Source organism: Platichthys flesus, chromosome 6 (genome assembly GCF_949316205.1).
Source record: "Platichthys flesus chromosome 6, fPlaFle2.1, whole genome shotgun sequence".
In the NCBI taxonomy this organism is placed as follows: Eukaryota; Metazoa; Chordata; class Actinopteri; order Pleuronectiformes; family Pleuronectidae; genus Platichthys; species Platichthys flesus.
In genome coordinates, this window is record NC_084950.1 from 18,225,887 (window position 1) to 18,245,962 (window position 20,076).

General features: G+C 41.6%; 1 protein-coding gene across 1 annotated transcript in view; it reads right to left on the minus strand.

The window, feature by feature from the left end:
* Positions 1–862: 862 nt before the first annotated feature.
* The window catches only part of plxnb2b (plexin b2b), a 127,109-nt gene continuing 107,895 nt past the window's right edge, over positions 863–20,076 (minus strand). Inside the window, exons 22-37 of the mRNA XM_062390111.1 lie at positions 19,278–19,414; positions 18,013–18,113; positions 17,511–17,740; positions 15,394–15,575; positions 13,392–13,458; positions 12,333–12,479; positions 11,119–11,275; positions 10,295–10,395; positions 9,231–9,315; positions 8,658–8,809; positions 8,270–8,430; positions 5,821–5,968; positions 5,620–5,684; positions 5,344–5,419; positions 4,531–4,605; positions 863–4,012 (exon numbers count right to left, since the gene is read on the minus strand). Of these exons, the coding sequence (XP_062246095.1) occupies positions 3,908–4,012; positions 4,531–4,605; positions 5,344–5,419; positions 5,620–5,684; positions 5,821–5,968; positions 8,270–8,430; positions 8,658–8,809; positions 9,231–9,315; positions 10,295–10,395; positions 11,119–11,275; positions 12,333–12,479; positions 13,392–13,458; positions 15,394–15,575; positions 17,511–17,740; positions 18,013–18,113; positions 19,278–19,414 (1,989 nt within the window). The 3' untranslated portion in view covers positions 863–3,907. The remainder of the gene's footprint in view (positions 4,013–4,530; positions 4,606–5,343; positions 5,420–5,619; positions 5,685–5,820; positions 5,969–8,269; positions 8,431–8,657; positions 8,810–9,230; positions 9,316–10,294; positions 10,396–11,118; positions 11,276–12,332; positions 12,480–13,391; positions 13,459–15,393; positions 15,576–17,510; positions 17,741–18,012; positions 18,114–19,277; positions 19,415–20,076) is intronic.

Consider the following 20,076-nt stretch of genomic DNA (forward strand, 5'->3'; position numbering starts at 1 on the left):
AATAATAAAATAATATTGACTATGCTAAAATGATGTAAGCTGGATGACTTAATAGATATCTCAAGTACAGTACTGCCTTTGATTTCCTCCCAGTGATCACGATGCAGTGCTTGTGATAATCAAGTCTTCCTTTTGATGGTTCAATGATCTGCTCAGTCAGAAGATGGCACGAGCCGGCCCCTGGTCTGTCTTCGATCCCCCCCTGCGCCGGCGAGGGTTTGTTTAACAGTCAGATGAGGCAATTTTGTCTTTCATCTTCCTTTATTTCACATTTCATTCTTAGCTGTCAGCACTTAATTAATGTTTTCGCAGCAATTTCTCAACCTTCACCAGCAGTGACAAGAGATGCCGCGCAGCTATTTACATTATCTGCTCGTCCTGGGAAGCCAGACCTTGGCTTCTCGTTTGTATTCTGAGCCCCGGAGGCACCTGATGTGGCATTTGGAGAAAAAGCGTCGACCATCATGGGGCCTCGCTGCATGAGAAGACTGATGCCATCGAGAAAGTCATTTAGGGTCATACTATGCAAGAGTGTCTGTGATTAGAAAAAAAAGAAACTGTGAAGTTCAAGCCCTCTCTCGTGAAGTGATTGATTGGTTTGAATGGGAGATCATTTTCATAAATCCACCTATTACTCTTGTGTGTGCATAAGCTTTTCAATGAATCTAGGGTCCAGTAATGAGCTGTATAAATACCAAAGTCTTACAGCAAATATTCAGTTCACTTCAACAAGAAATTGGCTACCTGTGGCAAGTGTTACTCAATCACCCAAGGTGATTTTAACTCATGCAATATGCATGAAAGGTCAGGGCTCAGTTGAAGCAAATCAATATTCTAAAAGTGAAAAAAAACACAGCAGATATGGAGGGCGTATGTCTCTGAGTTTATTCACAGAGAAGTGTATGATGAAACTTGTGGGTAACTGCTCCGTCCACACACACAACCTTTGTGAAATTAAAGTTCAGCCAGTACAACCAGATCAGGTACACGATCGAGGATCTTCTGAGCTGCCTTGGATGGGGAGGAAATTGTTGGCTTCCATTCATGGTCCTGTACTGACAAATGGAGTGTCCCGGTTTCTTTTATCATTACAGCACATTCACAATTTTCAAAATGGAAAGTAAGTCTCGACAACTGCACATACAGGTTATTTTTGTATTGTTTTGTCTTTTCATTTGTCCCAGGACTCAAAATGCATAGGATTATACAGTCAGAATACAGTATTTGAACATGTTTTACAAAGATTTATATGGTATAGCAAACAAGAAATAAAAATAATAACTGCACAGCAGTAAGAAAGATCATTTGTCGAGTATAGATAGTAATTTTTCGTACACACCGTGGAATAGCTTAGAAACACTGGGCAAAAACAACGAGCACAGTTGGAACAATTTTGCGCTATATTCAATCTACATAAGTATACCCTTTTGACTCCAGACTAATTTGGGAATGCCAGACATTTTCAAGGGAAACCAAACTCACATTGGCCACTGTAATACATTTATTCATTTTGGCTTTTTTTTGCCACCAAAGTCCTACTAAGCACACACCACAGACACCCAAATGAAATGCATACGTCAAAACTGCAACCAGAAAAGAAATCATACTGAAATGTCTTCAGCCTATTGGCACGCAAATGGCTGCAGCAGGGCATCTAGCATTTTAGACAGCACATATAATATCACAAGTCCAAATACATTGCTGTGTCTATAGCACTATCGTCATCATAATCACCTAGTTTAATTTAGAAACAATATATATACTTATATGTATCATCCTATTCAGTAAGGCACGTTTTTGGTTAAAGAAATGCTTGCAAAGAAGCGTCTTGCATCAACTCTGTCAGTGAGCGAGGAGTCAGCAGTAAACACAGTTGGCGACAGGGATGGAGACTGCAGTCGGCATGCAATTAAGATCAAAAGCCTCCCCTGCTGATTCCATGACACAGAGTGCCACTCTGCACTGGGCCGTGTGGGCAGTGCAGAGTGCTGTTGGTCAGGATGCCATGCTGAGACTGTAGGCGGGCGGGCAGGCAGGCAGGCTCGAGGTCTGTGCAGACCTAGCCAAGGCAGGAATCATTAACATTCTAGGGTCTCTAGAGCGTGTCACGCTCCGTTGGCTACACACATCCATGATCAGATACAGGGAGCACAATTAAATAATCAGTCAAGGGGAAAAAAACAATACAAAAGACATCACAATTAAGGGTTAAATTGCGGTGGCGCATTTAATGTCCCAAGAAATACCAAACCCTTGTCCCTACCCTGTCGACACCTCAGCTCTGGCACTGACATATGAATATTTCCATTATTACTACAATTATGTACATGATTGAACCTAGACCCCCCACCCCCCCACCCCCCCTGACAACATCGTACAAAGGCTAAAACCAGCGTGATTTGTTCAAAAACTTTCCATTTAAGTACCAACTGCATCTCAGATGGTGGATTATTAATATTATATGCAACAGGCTCTTTTGTAGCTTCAGAGGCAGAATGCTTGATGACTATTTGGAGCTTTACCAGGGTAACAGTACAAAAAAACAAATGGCACTAAAATTGTGAACACTAACAAATGCAGGAATCAGTTTGAAAAATCACGTAACATATTGCTAAAATCACCACTGTATGTGAATACATTAAGTAAGCTAATTCAACAGTTGAATCTTTTCTGACATTATTGCCGGACTAATATGAGTGACGCGAGTTGCTTCTTGCTGACACTTCAAAAAATGAGTTTGACAGCAAAGAAAACGGTCGTTAGAACAAAATGTCTATAAAAAACTTCCCCTGTGTGCTTTAGTTGAAGTGGAATGTATCATGGCACTGTACATAAAGGGAGACAGACTGTGCTGTTATTGATTTCCATAAGCACAAATTGGCGAGTCCAGTTTGAAGCTCAATCTGAGCTAAAGCAAAGAGTTTAACTTGAATGTTTCTGGAACCACTGGTGACCTGGCTTTCCTATGAGAGTGTACATTCCTGGATGAACCAGTGTCCTTATTAGAGCACTGGTTCATGTAGTTCATGTGCACGCTAATATGAAAGCCAGTGTCCTCATAAGGACTCTGTCATTGTTGAATCTAGGCATGTGCCGTGTCCTTATGAGGACCCTTTGGTCTCTGTCAAAAAAGCACAGAGAGGTCAGAGCACAGGCCCCAGTGTGTCACTGGGTACGGGGGATTAATATGACAGAAAGCAGGCGTCCCTTCACCCTCACGCCTGACAGTAGGCATCCTGTGTGTGCACACGCATTCCCACACACTTACACACTTAAAATCCATGTGAACACACTCACTTTCAGCAACCCAGTCTCTTCTTCACACGTTGCACTCCACGCAGACATCTACGCACACGCACACAGGCTAATAAAAACATATCCGCACCACAATGTGATCCATTTAAAAAGATAATTTTTTTCCTTATAAAGCTTTCCGCATAAAGACTGCACGATTAAAAAAAATATATAATACAATTCTTAAAACCTATTTTTCTACACAGAAAGAAATTGAACATCTGATTATCTCCTGTGCCAGTGCTCCACGAAGGGGCTTACTTCTCAGAGAGAGAGGTCTCCCGCACTGCATTATGGGAGCAATATTCAGTGAAGCATGGATGAGCGCACAGACCTTTAAGGTTTGGCAAGTTAGCTTTAAGGCGTACCTATAACAGTGTAACCCATCATTTTCTTCCCCTTTATCGCCTTTTCATTAGTCCCTGTTACTCTGCAGTACAGAAAGTTGTCCCAGGGACAAGTTGTACGATGTACACACCTACAGTACACGAGTCCCTTCTCACCTTTCCTTATTTCAATGTTTTAAAAAAAAGAAGAAATAAGCCCCTGTAGTCACTGGCAGTATTCTACTATTCCCCTTCCCGCCCTCCTTCCCTCCACTTGAGTGGGGGGGTTAGAGATCAGTCACTTTGTTTTCCAGGGCGGCCGCTATCTGCTGGAACCGCAGGGTCAGCTGTTTACTCTGGGCAGATGGATCCTCTTCGAGAGATGCGATGATCTGAAAGCGGGAGGAAGGCGAGAAGGACAGACATGGAGGGCAATGAGGGGGAGAGGTTGGAAGTCGCAGCGGGAGGACAGAGAGGAGGAATTTGTGGAGGACGGACAGAGAAGTAGCACAGGAAAAAGAGAAGAAAAGAAAGGGGTGGAGAGGACGGCGTTATTCGACATCAACACTCGCGTCATATGAGCTGTTATTGTTGGTGAACCCCACTTAGGGGAGACTGACAGACCCATTTGTTTATCCAACTTGTTCATTAGGTTTTGTTTATCCCCTTTTTGTGACCTCAAGTGGCAGTGCACAATGGACGCTGAAAAATCAATTCCCGAGCAATTTTCCAATTCACATCCCACAGAAATGCTTTCAATTAAAATTTCATACAATCACTCTTCTGGCATATCAAGAGTGAAGAGAGAGGAGCGGGGGTGGGAAAGGAAAACGCAATAATATAGTGGGCAGTAGTGCATTCAGTGGAATAGGCTCCTTTGGGTGCGATAGGAAAGAGAAAGTCCTCTTACCCCGTCATAGTATTTGCTGGCGTACTGGTAAAGCTGATGGAGAGCCACCTGTGTGTTCAGTTTGTCCGTGTGAGACTGCAAAAACATAAAACGACAGTTTAAAGGTTAGAGACAATATGTAACTAAAACGTTAAACAGCATTGAGTTGAATGAGCATTTGGCTTAAAATAAAGCTGCTTGTAAAGGGAGCACATAATAAAAAAAATACTGAAAACATGAAATCACACACTGTTTATGGTTAGATTTTTTGGTTTATGGTTAGAGCAGAAGCTATTCAACCTTTTAAAATATACACTTCTACACATGTCACGTTTCAGCTTCAGTAGTCCCACTTCAGGTGTGTTGGTCTGAACCAAACTCAGACTTCAAACAACCCTGTTTAACAACTCTGTCTCCTGATTCCGTCTGTCTCTAGTATTTTAGGAGTACAACAGCCTGGTTACAAAAGAAGAAATGTGTTCATCATTATATATACAACATGATGGATTTATGTTCAATCATCGCCTCTCTATATATCTTAAATTGAAATGTTAATGGCGGAGTTTGCCAATCCTGGTTTTAATTCCAATTGCCTTTCAGGTAACTGAGGGATTCAAAGGAATAGCTCTTTAGTTATGTTAAGTTCTGTTATGTTGCATGTTCACTGGGAGTAAGCAAATATGATGTTGGTAGGGACTGACGGCACAATCTGCAGCCTAAATTAAACAAAGTGTTTTTATTCCATTAAAAAAATACTGTGGTCAAAGCAACCAGCAGTGAAATCTTGAGTATGTAACTTTAATAGCAGGGCAAAAGTGAAATGGTGTTTCTCACCCGTGACACCTCAGCCAGATGAGTGTTCATGTCCTGGTCACTGACGGGTATCATCTGCCTAATGCCCTTATAATAACTACACACACACAGAGAGAGAGAGAGAGAGAGAGAGAGAGAGAGAGAGAGAGAGAGAGAGAGAGAGAGAGAGAGAGAGAGAGAGAGAGAGAGAGAGAGAGAGAGAGGTGGTGATTATGTAAATGTCAATGACAAATCTTTTAAAAAGAGCCATTTGAAACTGACAAGCGAAAGGAGGTTAAAAGTGGTGTCAGGACTTACTCGTCCACCATCTTCTTGTAGGTGGAGATCTCCTTTGCATAGAGTAGTTTGTTACTTGGAGAGTCCTGCAGACAAACAGGAGAGAAGACGATAGCACTTTAGATCATCCTCTTCTAATTCTTTTTTACTTCTCATGCAATCCACGTTGTCCTCATCTTCATCTTTTCTGCTGTCTTCAGAGCATCTAGCTCTTCCACTCACCCGGCTGAGTTTGTGTTCGCTCTTGGTGCAGGCGTCCATGAAGGTCTGGGCGACGACGGAGAGAGAGGCGTCCACCACCTCAGTCACGTGGACGTCGAAGATGAAATGGGGATTCTTGAGGATGTTCACCCAGAAACGCAGAGGAAGGCTGTACAGAGGGAGGAATCAGTCCATCAGCGTGGCTGTCATCATCATTATTATTATTATTATTATTATTATTGCTTCGGAATGGGATAGAATCTCATCAGCCGCATTACAACTGGATATTCATAGGAGTCGGGAGGTATTTTGATGTGTGATGGCACTTGCCTGAGGTGCATGTTAGTTCAGTTCAAGATAATAACAGAGAAGGAAGAAAGCCTTTTCTTGTGGATGTCAGTTTATACAGAACAAAACTCTTGTCAGTTTATATTAACATTTCATATAATACTGACCTCCGTGAGAATTATTGCAGTTCAATGGAAATGGAAGAGAATAACCTCAGAACATGTTCCTCTCACTAACAGAAAGGATTTGCAGCGAGCAACTGTCGAGCTCAACGAACAGTGGTTAGAAACTCTACAGTAACAGCTGAACCTCGACCTTTTGTGTTCCTGTGCAGCCTGACAACCTAAAGCACCGAGGACATAACGTAACGCTTATGCACTTGCTCCATTTTCCCCTTCAGAAGAGGAAAACACAAGCTTTCTCTTTGCAACCTGGCGTCAACTCGAGAATAAAAAAAACCCCGCCCCAAATACAACAGTTTCCCCAGAAAAACTCCCCCCTGATCAGTGCCAATGCCTCGTCGTCTGAGACGTGAAGCGCACACCGTGTAAAATTCATACTTGGATTGGTAATATCTCTGGGGGAAGGCTGCAGAGGGGATACAATAGAAGCATAAAAATAGCAATGTTTCTATAATCACAGAATTAAATTAGCTAGGGACATAATTACCATGTTTGTTTGTTGTTATGCCTTATGCACACACACTCATATTTAATACATGGCCCTCACTTGATTTGATAAACAGAACGGGTGGATGCAGAATGTGGCATGGAGTGCAGTGAGTAATTAAATCGTTCAACTCCTGTCCTTGTGTGGGTGCTCTCTTGCAGGCCTAACGTCAATCACTGGCATCTACATGCAACACACCGTCTTGTATTCTTGAGCCTCAGCCGACGTGACACAAATTTATGCACTTAAATGTCACATGGGAGCAGGGGGATTGCAAATGCAAACTAAGTGAGCTGAAATTGTGCATTTGTATTCAGCTCTTTCTTGGATAAGTAAGTTTTATTTCTTGGAAAGTTACAGTATCTGCAGAAGTGGGATTTGCAGGTAGTTCAGAATCAGACAGCTGCACATGATGGTATATGTGTGGGTAATAGGAGTACATTGACTCAAGTACTGTATTCGAGTACAAATTTGAGATACTGTTACTTGAAACTGAGGCTTTTTTCTACACCACCACATTTCACAGGCGAACATGGTTCTCTTTTACCTCCACTGTATTTAGCTCCTGGCCACATTTCAGACGGTTTATTAAAATACACCAGTGTTAAAGATCAAGCCAGTGGCATGTCAGACGACCTGACTGCTCTCAAAAATGGAAACCAAAGTGTCTTTCCTGCAAGTTTTTATTTTAATGATTGAAAACTGGGTGAAACATCATGATTGACAGCTGACACTGACTCATGAATGGTCTAGATCATCTATCGTCAGGACCTGGATAAGACAGCTTCATACTGAAGCTCCAAATATATGGTGGTGTTTTTCCTATCTTCCTCCAGGAGTGTGGTGTTCAGTTAGAGAGCAGGACCTATACATTTAATGTTCAGATTTTTTTAAATGCTTGCACTCAAAACCCTGCACTCTCGCACCATTAGCTCCTGCTTGTACACTGTACTTAGATTTGCACTCCTGCGCTCCAGCTTCAGCTCCTCTCCTCACTCTCACGCTGCTCCTCTGTGTTCATGAAACATCTGCTCTCTGAGTTTTTTTGTTCTTTAGTAGAAATCTGTCAAATTCCCAAACAATTTGAATGCCAGGTGTAGTGATGACGAATTGAATACCCACCTTGTTGGTACATTAGCTGAGTGTGACTTTTAAAGAAGTAAAGCCATGGGGGGCTTAAGGAATATTATCCAAAGCGAAGCTTAGAGAAAAGTCCCAATAATTTATACAAATTTATTCATCTCACAAGTGGCCTGAAAGATTCAACTAATCCACCGAATTGGATATGATTAATAAAACTAGCTCCATCTTCCTCAGCTACAACAATAAGATGGTACTTGTGCATTGATCAAATATTTGAATATGTAATAATATAAATCACAGGGGGAGTGTATTTACTTAACTTTTTGCTGAAAATGCATTTGTACATTTACTTTGTTGCGTAAAACATTTACTCAAGTAAAAGGATGTGAGCATGTCGTCTAACGCTTATGCAGACATGCTGTACTGTTACCTATTAGTCTTCCAGATGTGGATGGTCTCCTCATCCACATTGTTATGTTTCAGCGCCTGCTCGTCCAGGAAGTCAAAGAAATATTTGACAGCCGGTGGCACCACTGCCCCGGAGCATAGCACGCTGCGGAAGAAGTCGTCCACAAACTGCTGCAGCGTTCCCTGAAAGAGGCCACAAAGACGGTGAGCCAGAAATGTTGAAGCCCTGAGACAGTACATAGCTATTTACACCAAGCTTGAGGGAAGATATCGGGAGCATTTTCTGCCTATCAATAACTGTCCTTACTGAGAAGCCATCAATTAAATGTGTCTTTTTAACTGAAAGCCCCTTCCCTTGAACAGGCCAAAACTAATTTATTCAGATTGAAAATAACACTCTGTTTTTGTACCTTGACAGAAAGGAGCCGCGTAAGATAGATCTCTGTAATAGCTTTGGTCATCGACTTGTCCTTTATGCTTCCTCGTTTAGATTTGATCTCGTCCAGCTCGTACGCCGGCCTCACCAAATGAAACACCTTGTCATCTTCCAGCAGAGCATTTCCTGCAGGGAGGAAGAAAAACAACACTTTTGAAACTTTCCTTCTAATAACACTGCTCCTTATTTATTCATGCACGTCCTTACACAAAATATTCCGATGATGAAAAAAGACCAGAGGATGTTTGTCAACTGAATTTGAATGCAGAGATAATATGCACGTACACGTTCTAAACAATTATCTGCTCTGAAATGCATATACAAAGGCTGGAGATAAAAGTGCGTTTCATTCCAGCAGAAGATCTCAAAGTGTGCTACATAAAACGGCATGTATTAGCATCTTAAATGAGAGTGGGGATGTTGACAAATGCCCTGGAGAAAGGAGACAAAGGCAAGAAGTATATTCTCAAGTACACATCTGATCTGTGCTATTTTGGGTTCAACAAGTGTGTTTATGTGCAGCATGTGTGTGTGAAGACACACTCACGCTCTTCGTGGTTCTCCTGGTTCTGGTCATAGTTCTGCTGAGTGTGCAGCACTTTGGACAGGACTAATGTGGCGTTATCTCTCACCTGGAATGCACATTACAGTCTTTTGTTGGATACACGAGACAATAAACACTTCACACACACTGAATTCAATGGAAAGCGTGGCTGAGGTCAGCCGCCTTTGCCAGTGCCCCAGAACTAATTCATAATCAATTCCATCGAGTGGACAGCAACACTGGGTCTTTATGGGGGTATTTAGAGGCCATTTTCTTTTGGCGTCAACCCATTATTGACCCCACAAATACTGTGATTAGCACTCCCCTGACACAGCCAGTGAATCTACAGCAGCACGGCTCTAAAGAACAACCACAAGCCATCATCGGGCAGGATGAAAGAAAGCCCGGTGCCTCTGAGAGAGGGGGATTTAAGTGGCCGAAAGGCAGGACAAGAAGAGGATATTTGAGAGTGACCTTGATTTTCCGAGGATCAATACTGTGCCACCGAGATTTAGTGGAGTTCTGTCGCCATAGAGAGCTGACAAGATCAAACCAAGACCAGGCACCTTCAACTGCCTGCTCGTGAGAAATTAAAATTTTAAGCGTGTTGCTGATCTGCTGAGGCGAAAAGTGAAGGAAAAGTGGTTTTCAGAGGGATTTGATTTGTGAGCATGAGCAGGTTTACCTTTGAATGAAAGATTGTTTTGTAAATGCTGCATCTTGCACACATTACACAGGAGGCACACGTTTTCACATACTTGCACATACATACAATACACGTGTCTGTGTGAACATTGATTTGACTCCTGGAACTGTTAACTGTGTCAAGATTGATAATTTAATAAGAATTGCCCAAAAACATTATGGGAATAAGTAGAAGAAAAGTCATGTGGTGTGCAGAAACACTGGGACACAAGACTGATATGAAGTGAAAAATAGACGATCACATCCACACGCCCACATACACTTATTCATTTCCCCCTATCCTTAGTCACATCCTCTGCTATTTTCAGTTTTCCTTTTTCAATACATGTTGCTTCAAGACACTAAATTCCACGGATACTCACGTTGTAGTGTGCCAGAGTGTTGAAGCGTTTCCACCTGCCCTCTTTTTGGGAAGTCAAGTCCAGGTCGGACAGTATCTGCCCTGTTGAACCGGGGCGCCACTCTGTGGTGAAAGTCAATCAAAGAAATCAAACATGTATATATCACCATTACCCTGAGGTTATCCAATAATAATATGGGTTTAGATTTCTGACTCTCTCTTGAGATTTAGTGACACACTTGAGCTGATATCAGGTGAAGAACCGACGAATGAGTGTTTTGTGAATAATTTAGGATCTAATTCTAAACTGTGATTTGCCACCCGCCATTTTTTCTATTTTCGAAAAATTACACCACAGCAGACCGGAGCTCAACACCATCTGCGACATACAGTGTGAAAAGGGGGTTATCTCTGGGATTTGCATGAAAGCAAACAGATCTCTGCTTATCTAAAATGTATAAAGGAATGAGATCTACAGCGTGCGTGGGAATACAAATTGCTTTGAAGTTGAAAAATGTCTATAGAGCTTTAGCCTTTCAAGTCAGTCCCCAAGGTTTCTGACTACAGTAGTGAGAGAAACTTTGTTTTGGGATGAAGGTTTTTTTCATGCTGCTGACACTGAACAACGTCTCAAACTAAAAAAGGCATTTTTCAATTCCACAAACAGAGACAGAGTGGGAGATCTTTCAAAAAAATCTGTGCAATAATCATTAATTAATTTAGACAATTACATGAACTTATTTAATTCTAAGGGCATTCCAAGCTTCCAATTTGAGATTGTTGCCCTGTAAACATCATATTGTTGGATGGTTTCCGCTTCGATTCATCGTCCTTTCATTTACTCACCCAGTGTGACACTGTCGACCTTGGGCCGCTGGGAATACGGCAGGTTCCTGTACACCTGCTCTATGATCTTCTCTTTCACCTGTGAGATGGTGTCACAGCTCAGCACCTTGACGGGCGTCACGTCCGGACCCTCCCCGTGCACCAGGACTTGCAACGTCTAGAGAAATGCCACACAAAAAACACAGTGTGTCAACATGTGCAGTTCAGATGCACCTAAGCACACGACAACTATGCAGAGATATTTAAACATGGCCAGAGCACCCAGCCACCCACCCGCACACGCACATATACACCAGGCTCCATCGGGATGTTGTCACCATGGTAACCGGGTTTCTGTGAGCGCGCACACACACACACATACGCTACAGTGGCACCTGGGGGGGGGGACTTCTGTCACCTTGGCCAACTAATGACCAAGGCTCAGTGGGAGAACTCTGTGACCCAACTCACCTCCCACACTCACTCACTCTGTCAGAAATAACTAACTGACTGCTCGACAGATTCAAAGAGGGGGAGCGGGCGGGCCGATCGCTACAGCATGAATGAGAGAGGCACGCTGTGAATTAAAGCCAATAGGAAACGCCGCCTGTGAAAGGTAGCTCCTCGCGTTTTTTCTCCCTCTGTAATTCAATCACAGAAGGCGATCCATCACGACGGGAGACGTGTAATTCGGGCTAATTTGATAATTGTGCTCGACATCGCCATTACCCCTGGGTCTTTTTATTTGTGCTGACTATAACAGAAAACAGCTGTGTTCGGATTAGCTCCCATTATTGAAACACAATACCAAAGCGAGCCGCAGTCTTTCATCTGGCTCCTGAAAGGTGCCCTGACGGATACAGAGCAGGCGCGGGTCAGGAAGGGTTGAGGAAGCATTGAGCTGGTGGCTTGTCCTCTTTACTTGTAGCGACTTGTAATACTTTCAACCTAAGCCATGAATTTCACAGCTATGTTGGAATGTGTTGCCGGTGTCGTTTTCGTGCCGAGAACACTGACACTGAAAATGGATGTCACACAAAAGCGGGCAGTCGCCTGGGGCCGGTTTCATTTTTTTGGGGGTGGTTACCATAGCAACTGTAGTGTGTGTGTGTGTTTGTATGTTTGTGTTGCTCACCATGCACAAAACACCATGCAATCACAAAGCAGTGTGTGCAATTTCTCTGTCTCTGTTTTTTATGCGCAAGTGTGTGTGCGTGTGTGTGTGTCTGTCTCACCAGGACGGAGTACTCGACATCGTCGCCCAACAGGCCCGTGTCGTTGAGGGTGTACTTGGCTTTCTTCACTCTAGCGTCCACAGGGCCTTTCTCGATCTGGTGCTTGATGGCTCGGAACAGTTTGTACAAAGGTTCGCCTGCAGAGTCCTGGTACAGACACACACACACGCATTGAGAGTTACACAAAGCCATTTAGAAGGTGCCACCGATGTTGTCAAGAAACTAATTGTTGTGATTAGCAGTTTAGAACAGAGATAAATTATCAATAGGAGCACAGATGACAGGAATGGTCAAATCCATAAACTGAGCCCATGGTTTAGAGCTCTAGCTTGTCATTATTTGCATTTCTTGTATTAATAATAAAGTTCAACATCTGTTATAGTTATGACTACAACATCATCATTGGCTAATAGATTATTCTATGAAACAGCAGAAAATAGACAAAGTGTTCATCACAGTGTCCTAGAGCCCAATATGTTGACACCAAATATCTTGTACAAATCAAAAATATTCCATTGATTAAAATAAAGGACACAAAAACAAACCTCACAGTTGAGGAGCTAGGACCATCAAACTTTTGGTATTTTGCTAGAAAAATGACTTTACAACTGAGGTTAAGAAATAAACAATTAATTATTTCTCATTGATTAAATAATCTTTGAAACTCATTATATATGAAATTATTTTTTTTACTGTAAAGCCCCTTTTGCAAAAAACCCACTAACGCCTGGCTTGTCTGCAATGGGAATGAATACAATTGTCTTTTACTGCCGGGTCACATAACTATACACAGGTTCTTATCGGCTCCAGCTCCGACCGGCAGTGATGCAAACATGACTCCAGGATGATCATGCTAATTTGCCAAAGCAACTAGGTGAGAGTCAGTTGGCTCATGACGTCAAACATGACACACCTGGGGAAATAACACAGAAGCTGAGTCCCCTGCTGAGAAAAGATATAATTGCCTTTTTGTCACAGGCTAACCCATGTTTAAAATCCTGCGTAAAGACATAATTTTTGTGTAATAAAAGATATTAGTGACCAAAAACTCCATGTTACCTTCAAGAACTGGTAAAGGCAGATGGACATCCAGTTACACAGCATCCTTTCCACCACCGTCTCTGACCTGGAAAACACACAATGAGCAGTATTTGTCATTGTCAGTCTTCAAGCAAAATCATTTCCGTGCAATAATTCTGCATTTAAGAAGTAGTGCAGAGCATTTAATTAGTAAATCCAAGAAAATACAGTGACAAGTTTAATTGTTATTGTTACACAATGCCACTCAATATAAAAGCCAAGAAATGTACCAGTGTAGGTAACACTCGTCATTCCATCCTCTTAGGAGATTGACACGCTACTTTCTGGTGACAGTGCTGCTTCCAACAACATAAACCAGTAATTTCTGCACAGCTTGTCAATGTCATGGTATTTTATTTCACCACTCATGTCAGTGGGAACTTGACAGATTGCCCATCCTAATGTCAGATATCCACTGGTGGCGTTTACTGTTAGCTGTTAGCATGCCTAATTAGACGCCTTGTATATAAGGGGGCCTCTGTTGGCACAATGGCCTAATCAGCATAATGAGCCTCTCCATTGGGGGATAATTAAGACGTGTACTTTCAGAACAGCCAGTCACAGTGTGCCCCGGCATAGCCGACAGTTCAGATGACATAACCCCCCCCGGCAAGTGATGAGTGACTGTAGTGTTGCACAAGTGGGTCCTGCTGAGGGGGGTGAGGCAGCCGTCAACCGATGATCTGACCTTGACAAGATCATTACAGTGAAGACAGTCCAATAAAGACAAAAGAGAACTAAAACCTTCTAGACATTCTTTCCTAATGAGTCATATTAGACAGATGAATGCTTAGCGATATTTTATAGAGATAATTTCCACACAATTCGGTCCAGACATCCTCCAGAGTCTGCCTTCATACATAGACAATGCAGCAGGAGAATCTCCATTCAGACGCGCTCACAACAACATAGTATCAGTAGCATACAGGTGAAGGTGAAGGGGGGGGCAGGAGGCAGGAAGTAATACATTAATACTCCCGTGGAGAACAGGCGTATTTGTGTACAGCACATCGACACAGTTTGCACCCATAACTCAAAAGTTCTTGTTGTATTTCCAATTCTACATCTTGCTCAGTGTCTTCTCTGATAATTGATCTCTCCTCTAAGTGAAAGGGGCCATTATTATAAATAGAATCTGAAACATGTTGAATGTTTTCAGATTCTATTCACCTGCTCAAGTGTGGCAGGTGATAGTTTTGTTCATGAGAGTTGTTCTGAAAATCACCCTCCTGTGCTCTTACACAGCTCAAAAGAAACCAGTATAAATTGATTTGTGTATTCAGGCCAATCATAAAACATAATTTTTTAGCCATTGGTTAAAAAGTTACAGGATGATAAAAATAAATGGAATGATGATGGGGACAGCAAATGAGAAACTATCCAACCAGTTTTGACTCAAAAGTGGGGAAAAAACAGAAGGACAAACAGAAGGAGGAAGACTGGAATAGATCAAGCAGTCATCTGGCTCTGGACTGTGGACTACAGTATTCAGTGAAAAAATCCAACAGACAACATGGCAACAGAAATAAATAACCCAGCACATCTTGAATTAAATCCCAGTTCTCCTCAACTGATCGTACCGGTGCCAGCATTTAGACATGCTGTGATTCTGATTATAGAGCTGAGACGCAAGGACATCTCTCCATCTCAGGGTAAGAGTGACTAAACGAATGGGGAAGAAGCCAACGTTGTAATTGAAAAACATCATTTCGAAAACAAAAGTTTAGGTTTGATAAATACAACATGTACTCAACAATACAGTGCAGGATCCGTTGGGGGGAGTAAATGAGCATGTATTTTGTACCATTATATCTTGCAGAAGACGGGATTTTTCACGAGTAAAAACTGACACGCTAGGCCTATATTACCATTACTGTGGAACAAATGCAGTTGCTATGATACCAAACTTCGTAGCTATACAATTAGTACAGACATTTTAATTGTGACAGCACCAGCACAGTCTGAATTGGTCGCCACTCACCTGCGCAGCATGAGTTTGGGGTTCTTGCTGTGGACGTATTCCTCCATCAGCTCCAGCAGCAGAGTCCTCATGATGTCGGTGTAGTATTCCAGTTTGCCATGCAGAGCCACTGTCAGCAGGGAGGCAAAGTAAACCTTGGCCCTGGCGTTGAAGTCATGACTGCGCTCCAGGGTGCGGATGAACTACAATGCCACACACAAACACACACACAGAGAGAGCGGGACAAACAATAAGCGAAATGACAAGCGAAATTAATCATCCCAATGAAGATCTCACCCACACAAGCACATCCCGCATAATATGCTCTTAAATAATCAAGAGACCAATGCTGGGGAAGACAATAATTATCAAGGTAAGTTTAGTTCAGCCTTGTAAAATATTGTGGCTTTGAAAAGACGCCAATTAGTAGAAGAAGAATCACCCACACATATAGAGTTCACACCTCAGAGGCCGTGTCTGTGCCAGTAATAAAGTATTATAAGGAAATTTCACACGTCTCCCATGTCCCCTGGTATGTCTTCTGCTTCTCACTGCTAACACTGTACTCCACTAACTAAAACATTACACACTCCTCAATTCAAGGGGGGACAGCCTGAATCTAAAATAGATATAAAAGGACTTTACCGAATTATTTCCTGGGCTTATGACAGATTCTGAAAGCTCACAGAGATGTAGGGGTGTGAGCACCATCGCCGTTGTGGCAGGTAACTTCACACCTGTGGCTCTGAAATAAAAGCTTATCTAAGTAACAAAGGATAGGGCGGCCGTGATGTTATACCCTTTTGCTACTATCAGAGAACTGCCTGAAAAATCCAGACTGTTTGCTGTCCTGACTCCTTAATGGTGGAATGAACTCCCCATGGACATCCGGACAGCAGAAAGTTTACACATTTTCCTCCGCACACTAAAAACACACCTCTTCCGACTATACCTTGAATAACATTTTAAACTAACGATTTAGTGGCCCTTAAATGGCACTTATATTACTTTTGTTTTTTTGCTTTTTTGAAGAAATTGTACTCCCTTGACTCTAGTTGTTCATGGTTTGTACCCTCATGGTGGAATGCACTTATTATAAGTCCCTTTGGATAAAAGCATTGGCTAAATGAAATGTAATGTAAAAAAACGTAAACCAACAGTGAATTTATCCTGCTGCTTATTAGGATTAGCACCTGTACGTGTAACTATAGTCTTATGGCTCCAGGTCATACATGAAAGTGACTCCTTCATTACGACAACAACGTTTGTTTAGTTGGGTAATAACTCCACTAACACATTGACTCAGTCTGAGCTTTAAATCCTTGAATCTGTGAAACAATTTAATTAAAAATACAAACTATGTATAGGAGCAAAACGTTTGTAATTATTTTAACAAATATTGCAATTAAACCCTGATTTCAGTAGGAATGACACAACCATGCTTCATTTGTCTTTGTGCACCTATTGATATTTTGATAATATTTTTTTAACCTCTTTGCAGCACATTTCTGTATTTGCATGTGATGTAACTTCTGGCAGCGATCCAGTTCGATTCTTAATTTGTGTTTTTTCTATTTGCGTTTTCTTAATTTGAAGTGCGTTGAGCCTGCTCAATGTTAGCAGATGGGCCAAAGTAAAAAGTCAAGGAACTCATCATATATATTGTTCTCAAAGAGGGTTTCTGTAATTTTAGGTCGTTCTTATCACACTAATGTTTGTGTTAATTTTGTTATTAGATAATATAAAAACGTCAAAAATGTCAAAATGTACTGATCAAGTGTGTTACACAACTGGCTGCTCCAGATATTTTTTGTTTTTGCACGACAAGAGGAAGTGGAGAGTTTATCCAACACTTGATACTTCTCTCAAAAGGTACAATACAAACATCATCTGAAAACCACTAAGGTCACTATACAAATTATTCATTAGATCAGTGCAAAGCAAAGCAATGAAATGGCCCTGGCATCATCAAGCCCTGCTCCTGATGTGGCTAAAAAGAAAACAAGGGAAATCTTGATGTGCTTTTAAAGCATCTTGCATTGGTCAACAACACAATTGTAAAATACGCGTATACCGACATTATCAGACCCCATGATCACCGCTTGGTAGTAAACATCTACTGTGTGCAGAATAATTACATTAATGAGGAAGGTCTTGGAGTTCAGAAGGTTGGAAAACTGGTTGAGTGCCTGGGTCACCGTGGCCCTTCGAGCCTGTGGGATGTCGAGCTTCCCTGTGATCATCACATCATTGGCCCCATCTTTGGAAGGCAGGAAGAACACACGTTCTGTGTAGGTCTTGTAGTCCAGGAAGGGTATCCGTCCCTCACTCAGGTCGTTGGTGTGGTCCTCCATCTCGATCATCAAGTCTGCGAGACAGAAATAAAAACCCGGTTCATTGTCATTTTTGTCTGCCTGGAACATAATGTCAGCAATGAAAGATTGTTTTATAAATGGTTCCTGCAAACTACTTGTCATGGTGATGATAATATCAGGTTAAAGTGGGGAATTTATATCATTCACTGCAGTGCAATGCATCAGAGGAATGTAATCAGAGCTTTGATGCACTTCATTACTTTATAGCTTCTCAGAGACATGGATCCATTGAGGAGCTTTAACGATCCTGTCAAGCTTGTCTTACCTGTGAATTCCTTCTTGCAGCGGTCACGTACACTCTCCTCCAGATTCTCGAGCTGGTGTTTCACCTTCTCGTACTCCCTCTCTGCCTGCTGACTCTTTCTCCTGAACACAAAAACACAATACAGGTGTCATTAAAGCAAATCTTGGCCGTACTTTAACTTCATTTCTAATTTCTTGAGAACTTGATGACACTTTTTCTCTTTGGTTCTCACAAAAATTATGACTACTGCAGCTATTATTCCTCAGAGTAAAGTTTGACAAAGTATTTCAGTTAATCTCAAAAGAGACAAAAAACTGAGGTATATAATAGTAATTTTTTCGAGTGCTGCTGTGGATCAAAGCAGAGTGAAAACATCTTTAATACTGCAGATTTAAATAACTATACAAATACACCTTAGATGCACAGGTCTAGATTCATGGATACATATAATAAAACTAGATCCATGGAGTGAAAAGAAATAAACTAACTGCTTACAGCATTATTCATATATTTATTAACTATCAATAAGGTAAACAAACATGCTAAATTAAATAAACTAATTGTCTAGTTGAATAATGTACTTTTTTTAATTACTTTACTGTGGGACTGTGGTATTTTAATTATATTTTCTTTCCAAGCCCTGGATAAACCATGCCTTCTCTAACCTCTCTAAAACATTGTTGTATCTGCTTAGCGCTTTATGAGTTTTGTCAATTTTATTTATTTGCTGATGAGCATTTTCTCAAACTGCTACAGAAAACATGATGCAGTCATTCTGTTGTCTGGGGCTAAGAGACAAATAACTTTTAAAACGGGACAATCTGTGCAGCAGTGTCCCTCCAAAATCCCAAATGAATCCACTGTACTTGGATTACTGCTTTTAGAGTCTGATAAAACTTGAGGAAAAAAAACCATTTAAAACTAAATAATAAATTTCTTTGCAATTCATTTTCCACATTCAGGAAAACCAAAACAATTAAAGAAGAGTTACGGGTCACCAGCTAATCAGGCCGTACACACAAGCAAATAGCTTGAAATACTTCAGCAATTGTTTGGTCAATCTTGAGGAATATTCTGATTATTTGCATAGCAACCCAAAGAAATAGTCCCTCCTGCAAAAGCAAGGGTAAAATAGTAACAGTAAACAAATCTTAAACAGCACTAATAGAGATTATAGAGTGACATTTAACTTTAGCGTCAACAAATTCCACCAATCTCAGTCTGCCATTAGAAGATTTTCGCTTTCTTCATTATAAATAAAGTGAGTGTGAAGTTGAGCTGCTCACCTGTAGCAGTAGAGAGAGATGGCGATGATCATCAGCATGGGCACAATGACAGCAGGGATGATGATGTAGAGCGACGACTCATTCTTATTCTCGTACCGTACCGAGCCAACCACCCACTCTCCCTTCCCAAACTTGATCTGCGGATAAACACAGACAGGAAACGTTATTATCTGCACCGTTTTAGCCGCAGATATATTCAGGCTGGTGTCGATGGTAAAGATTCAACAGAACAACCTTAGAAAGGAAGATGGGGACAGAGGAGAATCTACATAATTGCCGAAAGCTCTGCTAAAACAGCTGAGGGACCTTTCAGGGTCCTCTGGAAGTGCTGCGGCGACGCTCAAGTGGGTCGCCCACATTAACTGAACAAATGCATAGGTGTATCGAGCTCGACACTTTATAATCAAGTTTCTTCCATGCAGCTATAGGTTCTACTATTGATAGTGCCGCGGTGTCAATTCTTTATACAAAGCACAGACTTAAAACAATAGCTCACTTAGAAGAAATGAGACGGGGTTACAGTATTCATCACAGACGGCAGTAATTAAATGTGATTATAAGGGCCTGTAGCTACATGAAAATTGTTCAACCAGTGAAAAAATGGGGTCTCAGATAGTACAGAGGACACGCCGAGAGAAATAAAGATTCATGCTCCAGGCAGCAACTCATCTACAAGTCTGTGCATGTCTGCCTTGGTGGAGGGGAACTGACTCCAGTATAAGTATTTTATTTCAGGTACTTGTACTTTATTCGAGTGTTTTCTTTTCATGACATTTATACTTTTACTGCACTTATGTCA